The 13496-nt window shown below is 40.6% G+C and overlaps 1 protein-coding gene and 1 pseudogene across 3 annotated transcripts in view; one reads left to right on the top strand and one right to left on the bottom strand.

The window, feature by feature from the left end:
* Exoc4 (exocyst complex component 4) overlaps positions 1–13496 on the bottom strand; it is a 711882-nt gene that overhangs the window by 113190 nt on the left and 585196 nt on the right. Inside the window, exon 14 of one of the 2 annotated variants that reach the window (XM_021189789.2) lies at positions 2267–2445. In XM_021189789.2, coding sequence (XP_021045448.1) covers positions 2267–2445 — 179 coding nt within the window. Of the gene's footprint in view, positions 1–2266; positions 2446–13496 lie in introns of those variants that run through there. The other variant, XM_029535373.1, reaches the window with a different exon arrangement.
* On the top strand, positions 270–1151 carry LOC110315844 (annotated as a pseudogene). The gene has a single exon (XR_002380227.2). The product of XR_002380227.2 is annotated as a high mobility group protein B1 pseudogene (transcript).

Raw genomic sequence — 13496 nt, 5'->3', positions numbered from 1 at the left:
AACTTGCTTTCTTCTTTGTCCATACTAGTTTTCCTCGGTCTCTATTTTATATCAAGCATACTCCTGAGCCCCTGCTTTTTAAGGAACATTTATTAGTGGCCACAGTGATGTCCTAGCACTTGCTACCCTTGCAGAGAGCCTGGGTTCTGTTTCCAGCACCTATATGGTGGCTTATAGCCACCTATAACTCCAGTTCCAGGGGACCTTGCAATTTCTTTGGTCTCCACAGGTACTAGGCATACATACAGTAAACATATACAGTTACAGAGCGGAGAGAGTGAGGAGGCTGCGTCTGGCTCCCGCTCTCACAGCCATTGCAGTATATTGAGCTCCATAGAGACAGCGCCGGGGCAAGCGCGAGCCAGACGGGCACTGGGCGACTCTGTGCCTCGCGGAGGAAAATCAACTAAACATGGGCAAAGGAGATCCTAAGAAGCCGAGAGGCAAAATGTCCTCATATGCATTCTTTGTGCAAACCTGCCGGGAGGAGCACAAGAAGAAGCACCCGGATGCTTCTGTCAACTTCTCAGAGTTCTCCAAGAAGTGCTCAGAGAGGTGGAAGACCATGTCTGCTAAAGAAAAGGGGAAATTTGAAGATATGGCAAAGGCTGACAAGGCTCGTTATGAAAGAGAAATGAAAACCTACATCCCCCCCAAAGGGGAGACCAAAAAGAAGTTCAAGGACCCCAATGCACCCAAGAGGCCTCCTTTGGCCTTCTTCTTGTTCTGTTCTGAGTACCGCCCCAAAATCAAAGGAGAGCATCCTGGCTTATCCATTGGTGATGTTGCAAAGAAACTAGGAGAGATGTGGAACAACACTGAAGCAGATGACAAGCAGCCCTATGAGAAGAAGGCTGCCAAGCTGAAGGAGAAGTACGAGAAGGATATTGCTGCCTACAGAGCTAAAGGAAAACCTGATGCAGCGAAAAAGGGGGTGGTCAAGGCTGAAAAGAGCAAGAAAAAGAAGGAAGAGGAAGATGATGAGGAGGATGAAGAGGATGAGGAAGAGGAGGAAGAAGAGGAAGATAAAGATGAAGAAGAAGATGATGATGATGAATAAGTTGGTTCTAGCGCAGTTTTTTTTTCTTGTCTATAAAGCATTTAACCCCCCTGTACACAACTCACTCCTTTTAAAGAAAAAAATTGAAATGTAAGGCTGTGTAAGATTTGTTTTTAAACTGTACAGTGTCTTTTTTTGTATAGTTAACACACTACTGAATGTGTCTTTAGATAGCCCTGTCCTGGTGGTATTTTCAATAGCCACTAACCTTGCCTGGTACAGTCTGGGGGTTGTAAATTGGCATGGAAATTTAAAGCACGTTCTTGTTGGTGCACAGCACAAATTAGTTATATATGGGGACAGTAGTTTGGTTTTTTTATTTTGTTTTTGTTTTTCCTTTCGGTTTTATTTTTGGGTTTTACTTTTTCCATCTTCAGTTGTCTCTGATGCAGCTTATACGAAGATAATTGTTGTTCTGTTAACTGAATACCACTCTGTAATTGCAAAAAAAAAAAAAAAAAAAATGCGGCTGTTTTGTTGACATTCTGAATGCTTCTAAGTAAATACAATTTTTTTTTATTAAAAAAAAACATATACAAATGCAGGAAACATACATATATATAAAATAAATCTTCATAAAAAGCACTTATCCTATAGTAATTAAAGTTTATGTGCCTTAAAGTTTTCTAATTATTTTTCTTTGAAGCATTAATCCTTGATATAAAAAGGATTCTCATTTTCATTTCATATCCTAATTCTCAGTATCTTAAAAATCTGTAACTGGTATTTCTCAGCTCACACTCTTTTTTTTTTTTTTTTCCCCCGAACGATTGTGGTCCTTATTACTTCTATTTTCTATTTCAAGCCCTTCTACTATCCTCTTTTTAGATATGCTTTTATCAGCTTTCCTCTTGTTAGAGAAGGAACACAGTCACGCACTCAGGCTCTAGAAGTTGCTGGAAGACAAAGGGATTGAGGCCCAGTGTTTCCATATTCCAGGGTGTGGTGTTTCTAGGATTGAATATGGAGCCCTGTGACAAGAGCCTTTCCTGGCTCCTCCTACCCCACAGAGGGAAGCTGAGATGAGTTCTTTCCCAGAATCTCAGAGTAAGAGAAGGCGCGGTATGAACAAAATTCAAACACGGCTCTGACATTCTGGGGCATGCTTCATCAGATGACAGGCAACACACTCATATTCCAAATAAAAGCACTACTTGGACCAGCTCTGCCATCATCCAGCAGCTCCCCCGCCTCCCGGGCACTTACTCTGGGATGTAGAAAGGTTGGAGAAGGCTGACTTTGTGCGACCCGCCAGCCACTCCAGGCTTTCGTGCACGTTGGCCAAGGCCTTGAGGTCACTGACGTCACGGAGGATGTCTTGTGGAGGAATGAGTTTGTCGCCGAGGTTCCCAATCAGGACTTCAGACTCCTTGCCAAAGGCTGCCCTGGAAACAAACAAACCACTCCTCACTTATTGCTTGGTAAAGGATGGAGACAGGTTTCATGCACTTAGGTTAAAAAGAATCTGAAGCAAATAAAATATAAGCATTAATGTACACTTGGAGGAACAAGCATAGGGTCATGCAAAAGCAATTCATGGCTCCTTTAACTCACTGGGTTTCCCAAATGCTCTGGGTGTGAGGAAGTTACATGGTGTAATAAAGGACAGGCCAGGAAGGGACTCTGGAGAACACCTGCCTCGGACACAGCAGGGATGAAAAATTCACGATTTTTTAAGGGAGAAGGGGGAGAAGAGAGGGAGAGGGAGAGAAAGAGAGAAGAGGGAGAGGCTGCTAATAAGAGGAGAGATCACTCGGAGTTAAGTTACATATGTGGATAAGCAGAGCTAACACCAGAGGAGACTGAAAGAGGTGCCTTGAGCCTTTTCTAAGTCCTAAGGCTTTTAAAACTCAAAGCAGCTTAGTGAACAGATGTGTGGGGGGGGGGTATTTGAACAGAAAAACACAATTTAAGCTTTGAGCAAGCTATGGGTAATAACATGGAATACAATAAAAAATTCTTTTTTTTATTAGACATTTTCTTTATTTACATTTCACATGTTATCCCCTTTCACAGGCACTTAAGATCTAATACCAGAGAAACAGAACTTAAAATCCAGCACCAGATCCAGCACTGAGACAGAAACCCCATGGTGAATTAAGTGCTGGTAAAGGTGTCTGACACTTAGCCATCGCCTATGACTGATGTCATTTCAGCAGAAAGGATGTTCTTGAGGTGAGTGGCTGATTTGGGTATGCTATGGTAAAAGGGACAGTAGAGCACAGTAAACGTGCCCATGAAACTGGAGCATGCTGACAGATACTACCCATGGTCTGAGGAAAGGCACTGAGGGTGACTGACCCTCCAAATGCCACATCTCTACCTAGCTTCCAAGTGATGCTTGGGTAAAAATTAGTGCCCAGGTTTCTAAGTTGAGAAAACCAGGTAAAAAGCCTTAGTCTGTTGCTTGCTGAAGATGTGAGCTGAAATTCCCCATGCGATACTTCTGGTAGTAATGGCACCAGCCTTTTCTGCAGTAAAGTGAGGATCAGGTAAGGTAGTTTGAAATCTTTTCACTGGGAAGATATCAATAATCATGAAAACACAGTCTCTATATGGCCATCCACCAGTTTTATCAGCAGCAACTCACACTGAACTGTTTTTCTTGTCTTCATCCCCTGCCCGGGATATTTAAGCATATAGCACAATGCTTGAATTGCTTAACAGAAACCATCAAGTTTTTATAAATGTTTTTTATTAGATATTTTCTTTATTTACATTTCAAATGTTATCCCCTTTCCTCATTTCCCCTCTGAAACCACCCCTTTTCCATCCCCCTCCCCCTGCTCACTAACCCACCCACTCCTGCTCCCCTGTCCTGGCATTCCCCTACACTGGGGCATCGAGCCTACACAAGACCAAGGGCCTCTCCTCTCATTGATGTCCCACAAGGCCATCCTCTGCTACCTATGCAGCTGGAGTCATAAGTCCCTCCATGTGCACTCTTTGGTTGGTGGTTTAGTCCCTGGGAGCTCTGAGGGGTACTGGTTGGTTCACATTGTTGTTCCTCCTATGGGTCTGCAAACCCCTTCAATTCCTTGGGTCCTTTCTCTAGCTCCTCCATTGGGGACCCTGTGCTCAGTCCACTGGATGGCTGTGAGCATCCACTTCTGTATTTGTCAGGCACTGGCAGAGCCTCTCAGGAGACAGCTGGAAACTATCAAGTTTTAGTTATTATTTTTCTTAGGGCCATTGGGAAGGCTAGTTATTTATAAATGACTCAAGGTATGTGCTGATAAGAGCACTAGATAAGAGTGAGCAGTGGGAGGTAAGTCCCAGGGATAGTATTGCAGATGGAACCTTCTGGCAGTACAGTTACTATAGAGGTGAATTCCCATGACAGAAAACCCTGGTATCCTACCTAGTGCTCCTTATTCCAATTCTGCCTAGTAAAAGGCCCTTCAGATTGTTGTGGTTGAGAAGGTGCCTAACGGCAAAATGATAAAACAAACAAACAATCTCACCAAATCCCCCCATCCCTCTTGCAGATGTAGTTCTGAGTGCCATGTGATAGGAAATCAGAGCTGTGTAGGAGACAACTCTCTGAAGTGACTACTTTTCTCTATCCCCTGTCTGGCACGCAGCCATAGCAGCTGAGATACAGTGGCTCTTCTGAGACATCAGGAGACTCTGCGAGAGGAATTCATTGCTAAGAATAATGGAGCCTAAAGATAGATGGTGCAAGCATACTTGTGACATCACGGTTGCCACACTGCAGCCCCAGACAATACACTTCTGGGCTTTGTGTCAGAGAAGAGAAAACGAAGGCCTTATTGTTTGAGCTGCTGCTATTTCTACTTTGCTAGTAGTTGGTAAATGCAATTTCTGACTGACAAATCATCTAATTAGCATAAGTGAGGTCATCCTCAGAAAACTTCCTCTGAATTTGGCTGTCCTTAAAATCTAGTTACTGGGAAAAGCAAAACTAAGTCTCCTTCATGATGCGAGAACAGCAAACATCTATAATATCTTCCCTTGGGCTAGGCTGCAAATATCTACTTTTCTTAAAATGTCCTTATAAATCAACTTTTCCAGCCCCTTAATCACCTTTGATAGATATAACACAAAGTATGTCTCTGAGCTGGGAGGTTACAAAGCAACAGGGGAAGCAAAGAGCTTTGAAAGCCAGGCTCGGAGCCATTTTTATGCATGCAGGTCTAACCCTGGGTGGAATGTGACAATCAAGACAAGTGTATTTATGCAGAAGTCTAATCCATGTGTGCAGGTCTGTGGGCCCCAGGCACTGCATGCTGGTCCTCTTCCCTCCGGATCAGTGACATTTGCTTAACCTCCTCAGACAGGAGAGCAATAGACTTAGAAAAATACAAACTGCCTCATGTTGAATACATAGTAGACATCTCATTTGACAGGAATCCATAATCACCCCCTAACAACCTGGAAGACACATAGAAACCATGACATGAAGAATAACTGATTGACAGCTATAACCATTTCACACACAAAGTCATTCCTTTGAGGATTTGTGTATGTGTGAAAGAGCCTGTGGAAGAGTTTTACGTGTTAAAGTAACCTTAGTGAGATGCCTGGCTGCAGATTTATTTTTAAACTCTCTGATTTATTAAATTGAAACACATCAACACTATGGAGCCATTAGAAATTATTCAACAGAGAACTCTTAATACCACAGAAACTGTTTGGTGTGTCTTATTTTTAGTGATGATATGCAGTTGGCTCAAATAAACTATTATTACATTGTGTGCACAGTATATGGCAGAAAGAGAATAATGCCATATATGGATATAAAGAATATTGGGTATTTATTTGCCAAAGAAATGTCAACTAAGGGACTTGAACATTCTTTTAAGATCTTGTGAGCCGGGTGTGGTGGCGCACGCCTCTAATCCCAGCACTCAGGAGGCAGAGGCAGGTGAATTTCTGAGTTCAAGGCCAACCTGGTCTACAAAGTGAGCTCCAGGACAGCCAGGGCTATACAGAGAAACCCTGTCTCGAAAAACCAACCAACCAACCAACCAACCAACCAAACAAACAAACAAAAGATCTTGTGTATCTTCCTAACTTTCTTCAGCAAACATGAGAGGACATTTAAGCAGGCTTGCTAGGAACCCTAGGAAGGGAGACAGGAAGACACAAGAATCACAGACAACAGAATGATATTAGGAGGAGTCTGGCTGGGTTGTGGCTGGCCTTGAAATGTGGCTCCAGTATACTAAAAATACAACTAATGTTTCTGTAAATATCTTACCACCATAACGATGGCTACTGACAACTGGATGAGGATAACTGCTTCTTTCTAGATCTGAATTTTTACAGGTTGTATCTTCTCCTTCTTTTGAAAGCACATTATTTAGTGAAGATGTACTTTTGAATGCTACAGGTGACAGGACAATTATGTTGAAAATATGATGTAACAGGTACTTGGTAGTAACAGGTCCTTATCACTGCTCAGATATAACATGAATATATATATATATATATATATATATATATATATATATATATATATATATATAGAGAGAGAGAGAGAGAGAGAGAGAGAGACAGACAGACAGACAGACAGAGACAGAGACAGAGAAGCACCAGGGACAGAAAACAGAAGTCATAACTCCTATAAGTCCTATGTTTAAAGAACGGATCCTTTGGGAAGAGCCCCCTTCATAGCCAGATGGCCAACAAGCACACATAGTCTATGAAACTGAAGAAGTATGTTAAGCCTCTTAAGCTTGAATTTTACCACACTTAAAAGAAAAAAACAACAACTCTAAAAACCTTGATCTGACAAGGATTCATTTAAGAGAATTTTGCCAAGAGTGTTAAATCTGTTTAACTTAATTTTACCACACAATTATAATCTTTAAAGAAGTCTATCTGACAAGAATTCATTTCAAAGAATTTTGCAAAGGATGCACAAAATTGTCTCCATTTAGAACTTAAATAATTCTGTTATCTACTGAAAGGAAAAGGAAAAAATCTGCATTTTCAGCAGGCTACATGGAATTATGAAAGAAACATCGTAAGTGGTTTCAAAAGTGATTGATTTGAAGATTTGAGCTATGTCAGACATGACACATACCCATTTCTGTTTCTTCCCTTGTGCTTGTTCCCCATTTCCCAGTGCTGAGCCCAGCTTGGAGGTGGAGCATGTTGCCTGGAGGGCAAGGACCATTGTGTCAAAGTAAGAACAGGGAGGTGCAAAGACCCACGCCAATAGCTATGTAGATGGACAGACTCTTCCTTCCTGAACCTGACGGCCAGGTTCACAAGAGTCAGGCATCACATGGGATATGGGATTGCCTTCCTTGCCTCAAAGTTCTCTCCCAGTCCCTCTGTTAGGTCTATTCAGGGTCTTATTCACAGCCACAATATCTTGTTTAACAATGTTGTTGACCAAGGATGAAAACAGTGCATACTTGGCCTTCCCTTCTCCAGCCATACTCTCAATTGAGATGGTGCTGGCAAGTTATAACAGTGGGATGGCCTGGGCAGAATCCAGTTCTTGCCAGTCAGGACACTACTTATAATATCACTGTGCCAGAATAGTTGACCCAAAGACCAATCATATTGTATCCTTTAATAACAAGGAAAGATGAGTCTGGGGATTCAGGATTAAAAGAAGAGTCTCTTCTCTTATCAGTAATACTACTCATGGAATTTGTTCTTTCCCTGTCAGATTTGGGCTAAGTCAGCCTTGGTGGTGCCCAGGAAGGAGTACTTCTGCTGGAAGATACAACAGTGGTTGCATTTAGTTGGAAGGAGAAAGTAAGTTGCCTCATTGCAATAGGATTAGCAGGATCATGTATGCTCTTAGTAATTTCATGTCCGTAGTAAGCAGTATGCTAAAGTCATGGTACACAGACAGAGGTAGGCTCATTAGGAATTCAGGTCTTTAAGGAACACAGGCTAGAGAGAGATAGGAGAGAGCTTTGGCCAGCTGAGGCACTGGTAACAGGCAAGGGCAACATGGGGCAGGTGGCTGCAGCATGTGCTTCTCACTCCTGCTATGGGAGTGGACAGACAACAGTGGCAACTGGGCATGCCAAGACAGGTAGCAACCAATGCTGGTTTGTGCTTTTACTTTATCTGCTATTTTATTAATATTAAATAGATGAACAAGGTTTCCAGTTTCCTTACATCCTTGCTAAGTTTGCTACTTTGTGATTTTTTTTTTTATTTCTTGTCCTTAAATAAAACCATCCTCATGCATGTATCAGAGCGTGTAAAGACCCCACAGTTGAATGCAATGACTCAGGAGACTCTGAGTCTCTCCTGCAGGGTGGAATTGTAGAGAATGGCTTTACACGATGAGTAATTATTACTCTGTACTGAGGAAAAACATGGCTTTCTAAGATGTGGGTAGAAGATAAGAATGGTGAAGAATGAGTAACAGAGGGTAGATCTAGTATTTGTAATTCATTCCTGCCCTTCTCGTGGCTCTGACATATATTGGAAGAATGTAGCACAGAACCCTTGCTCAGTAAAAGACACCCAAGCTCTGAAATCAGAGGTCTTGGTGGAAACTGAAAGGCAAAGAAAAGGAGAAGCAGTGCATTTGCCCCGCAGCAGTCAGTCCTGTCCCTTGTAGCCATGGCTGCCTCTTTTGTGTGGTCCTCTATACCCTACTGTACCCTAGCTTCCCTGGGCTATACTAACAGGTGGCCCTTCTGGCATTTCAGCTATCAGCTGGTGTGGAGGCCCTATCATTACTGTGGTTAACATTAGCATCTCCTGTGTGCTGCTCTGATCCTCATTAATCCTGGGGACCAATTCCCACACTGCGTTCACTATGAGATAACTACATGAAGTGGCCTGCCCAAGTTGCACTTTGATGTATGTAAGATTCACTACTGATACCCATATTAATGCTAATGAGAATTAGATTCTTTGACAAGTTAGTTGACTGGGTAGTTCTATTGTATAGGTAAAGAAAGTGAAACATGTTACTATAAACCATTGAAAATCAATGAGGAATGATCTGGAACAGATTAAACTGATGAAAGTTATAGCAGGTCAGGTCACCTGCCTAGATTCCAAAAAATACTGACTGGTTTTTATAAGATGTGACAATGACACTTCCATTTTCACACTTCTGCTCTTTACAACTGCTAAACCTTCAGCCTTCTCAAACTTCTAATTTGTTCTTGTCAAAAATGATGGGGGTAGGATATCACTGATGGTTCTTTAATCAGGTTTTCAAAATTTGTTTTTCTAAAATCATCTCAGTACAATTAGGGAAGACACTTGACATCAATCGATGGCTTCCACATGCACATTTACCTGGTCTCTCTCTCTCTCTCTCTCTCTCTCTCTCTCTCTCTCTCTTACGCACGCACTACTTTTGAGTGGCTAGATGAGGCTATGCAGTGTACAGAGACTGAACTAGGACAGGGTATGTTAGGTCCTTGGTGTATTCTCTGGAATCAAGTCATATGTGGGTAAGCACAACAGCTTCTCTTTTCTTGCATTTTGTTAGATACTGAGAAATAAATATTCATTTTATTATTTTTTTCAGTTAAAGAGATTACAGGGTTTGTGGGATTCTACTCACTGAGGAATACTAGCCAGCAATTCACCACGGTGCAGAGAAGCAGGGATGGATAGGGATGACCCCTTGTCCCTTTGTGCTTTAAATCAGAGTGGTTACTGGACACCGAGAACTAGGCTTAGTGATTTATACACTTTAAAGCCCACACTTACCTCCCTTTAAGTAACTAAGAATTTAGTTTCTATCTCTATGGATTTTTCTCATTTTGGAGATTCATGTATAATTTCTACTCATATCCAGGCTTACTATTTTCTTTCATTTTGCATATTTTCAGGATTCATCCATTTTGAAGGATGTAGCAGTACTTTGATATTTTCATATTAGCAAATAAGAATATACTATCTGTTATATCAATTCATCTAGTTAGCATGTGCATTTATGTGGTTGGTTTTCCCACTTTAAGTAGTTATTATGATGCTGCTAAAAACATTTGTGAACACAACTTTCTTTCTCTTTCTTGCCCCCCTCCTTCTGTCTCTTTGACAGACTCTTGCTATGTGGCTGAGGCTGGCCTGCAACTCACAATTCTTTTGCATTTGCCTCCTGAGTGCTGAAATTGGAGAGCTGTGTGTCCTGACCTTGCTTCCCTGCCTTAGCACAGCTGATTTACTCAGGCCTTTGTGCTATTAGGCAAGTATTCATTCTGCAGCCCTAGTTTACTCTTAGTTGATTCAAGGGCGCAATAGGTTTCCCAGGGTCTGAACTAGCTTTAGGATTCTCCTGCCTCAGCCTCCAGAGTAGCTGGGATTATAGGTTTGTATCTATGTGTGCAGCTATGACACTATCTTATATACATTTTGTGTACATCTATCTTCACTTGTCTTGGTGCATATACCTAAAAGTGGACTTACTGGACTGCATGATAATACAACCTTTAACCTCTGAGGGATTGCTTAAGGGTTCAACATTCCATGTCCTTGTCAATAATTGCTATTATTTGGCCTTTAATATTACAGTAATGGTCTTGTAGGAGCAGCAGTCTTAATCTGCATTTTCTTGATAGATAATCTTTCTGTGTGCTTGTTAACCATCTGGGTTATCTTCTTCAGAGAGATATCTATTCTTATTTGTTATTACAGAGTTTTTACTTTTTAGCAAAAATTTACTGCAAATTTTCCTTCATGCTAGCCCCATCCTATACCATATCAAAGGTTCAAAGCTACCTCAATACCCATGAGCATAGTCAGTGCTCAGAGTTTTCTTTCTATATGAAAAGCAATACTCTGCAGCAAAGAAATGGCAATTATTGGGACAGATAGGCTTGGGATAATGTGTGATGATTAAAGATTAATGGGATCATTCCAGAAAAAACCAACATTCTTCTTGTCTTTATTTCAGATAATTTGACATCCACTCCCCAAAAGAGTAAAAGAAATGACTTTGCTTTAGCCATAAAGAGGAAATGGTATTGAATTAGCTCTCCTTTCATGGTATAACTGCAAATGGAAGAAATAATTAAATGGATGATCAGATGTTGAACAAGAGGCAACACAAACTGTGATTCCTGAGAGAAGGCAAAGAAGGAAGTAGCCATCCCAGCTTATCCAACTGGTGACATTACCTAGATGAAAGTGCAAGTGTACATATATATATACATATTTCTACTATATGTGTGTGAGTATCCATACATACATCTCTTAATTAATAAGTATAGAATATATCATCAAAGTAGGGAGGCATATACATATATCCACTACAATAATACTTGAAGAGTAATGCAGACAGAGGACATTCAGGGCCATTATGACAAGTATAGGAAATTAAAAGAATTGAGTACATTTCAGAGTGTATCATCTGACCATAAGAGAACCACATTATGAATCAATAACAAAATGTATCTAGGCTATCTCTGCATATCTGAAATTTATGGACCATGCTTCTAAGTAGTCTCAGCTCACAAAGGAAATCATCACGGAAGAAAAAATACTTTGAAATGAATGATAAGGAAAATGCAGTATGTCAACATTTGTGGGCACAGCTAATGCAGAACTTATAGAGGGGAATCTAAAACTGTCAATGGAAAAGGAAGGCGGAGGAGGGGAGGAGGAGGAGGAGGGGGAGGAGGAAGGGGAAGAGGAAGAAGAGAAGGAGGAGGAGGAGGAGGACGATGACAACAGGATCAATGATGACAGTTTTTACCCTTAGGTGCTTACAGTGCCATACAAAGAGTGAAGTAACCCAAAGTTAGCTGAAAGCAACAGTTAGAGGATAAAAAATCTAATTGGTAAAGTTAATAAAACAACAAAAAGGTTCTTTGTGAAAATGGATAAAACAAAACCAACAAAAAACCCTCAGAGCTTCATAAATTGATAAAATAGAGCTTGGTGATTAATGTCCACAGTGCAATCACACCCACTGCCTATATATCTAAGTAAAATATTACTGGAACACAGCTACTCTCCTTACCTGTATGCTGTGTACTATGGTTGTATCCATGCTACAAAAGCAGAGTAAAGCAGATGAAAATGGAACTACATGGCTCACAAAGCTAAAAATGCTAAGTATCTATGCTATTCTAGAAAGAGATAGACAGCTTTCGCCCTAAATAAACTGATGAATAAAAAAGTGAGGGGACACATATTACTAATATCAGAAATTAAATGGGGGATACTACCACAGATCCTACAGACATTAGAGGGATACATGGAAATATTCAAATCTGTCCCAAGTCCTTGACTACAGTAACTTAGATCAAAGAAATGAATAAATTCCTTGAAATGTTTAATTTACAAAAGGGACTCAGAAATAATAGGATCTATAAATATACACATATACATGCATATTGAAGAGACCAAAATAATAACTAAAGGTTCTCAAAGGGGAAAAAGAACAGATGGCTTCATTATAGAATTTTATCAAGCATTTAAAAAAATAATACTAGTTTTATGCAAACTCTTACAGCAAATAAAAACAGGCAAGATGTTGACAAGAAAGTGAAGTAATGAGGGCTCTGGGCAATTTCATATAATATTAAATATGTACTGATCCCATGATCCAGCCACTCTTCTCCCATGTGATTATCTAAAAGAATAAAGGCACATGAAGAGAAGAAGATTTTTATAAGAATTAATGAGCAACATAGCATCATTAACAGAAGTTTTAAGGGACTAAGACTGGATACAATCAAATACTTGTTAATAGAAGTCTGTGGGAAAAAAAACTATAGTCTACTAATACAACAGAATACAAGTCAACCACAAATATAAAAGTACTAATGAGAAAGATTGTTACTACTCTAGATGCAGAGAATCCTGAGAGAATGAAGCAGAATGATAAATGAGGCAGACTAAAGTGACATGCAATAGCCAACTTTATTCATAGCCTCAGACAATTATATTCTGGGGGTTAAGAAAGGTCACATGAGTCAAGTTCTCATGAGTTAAGCAGTATACAGTCCCAAGGAGAAACCATACATGGCAAAAACATGTTTCCCCATAGCAGGCACAACTGAGTGACAAGAGCAAGCAATAATGAGCAATCTGAAGTAAACGCCTCTCTGCTCTGCCTGGGAGGAGCATGAGAACACTTCCCAAGAACAATCCCATGTTTTTAAGAAACTGAGGTCAAAACTGTCTTGTTTACTGGGAGTGTTCTCATAGCTTTCAGATCTCTCCTCATATAACTCCATAACCGGACTGTGTTCTGACAAACAGTGACATGGAAGAAGCTCAAGCAGGTGAGAGGAGTGAAACAGAAGACAAATAAGAGTGTGCTCACTGTGAGACTATTAATATGAAATTCTAGAAATGAATCTAATTAGGCAAAACTAATCTATGGTGAAAGTATCAGAACTGTGGATGCTTCCAATGCAGAAAGGGGCAAAGGACCTTTCATGGAGTAATGAATGCGTTTTACATACTTGTTGGAGTATCGAGTGTGTGTGTGTGTGTGTGTGTGTGTGTGTGTGTGTGTGTG

The sequence above is a fragment of the Mus pahari genome, chromosome 2 (genome assembly GCF_900095145.1).
Source record: "Mus pahari chromosome 2, PAHARI_EIJ_v1.1, whole genome shotgun sequence".
NCBI classification, from domain to species: Eukaryota; Metazoa; Chordata; class Mammalia; order Rodentia; family Muridae; genus Mus; species Mus pahari.
This window is presented reverse-complemented; position numbering and strand designations above follow the sequence as displayed.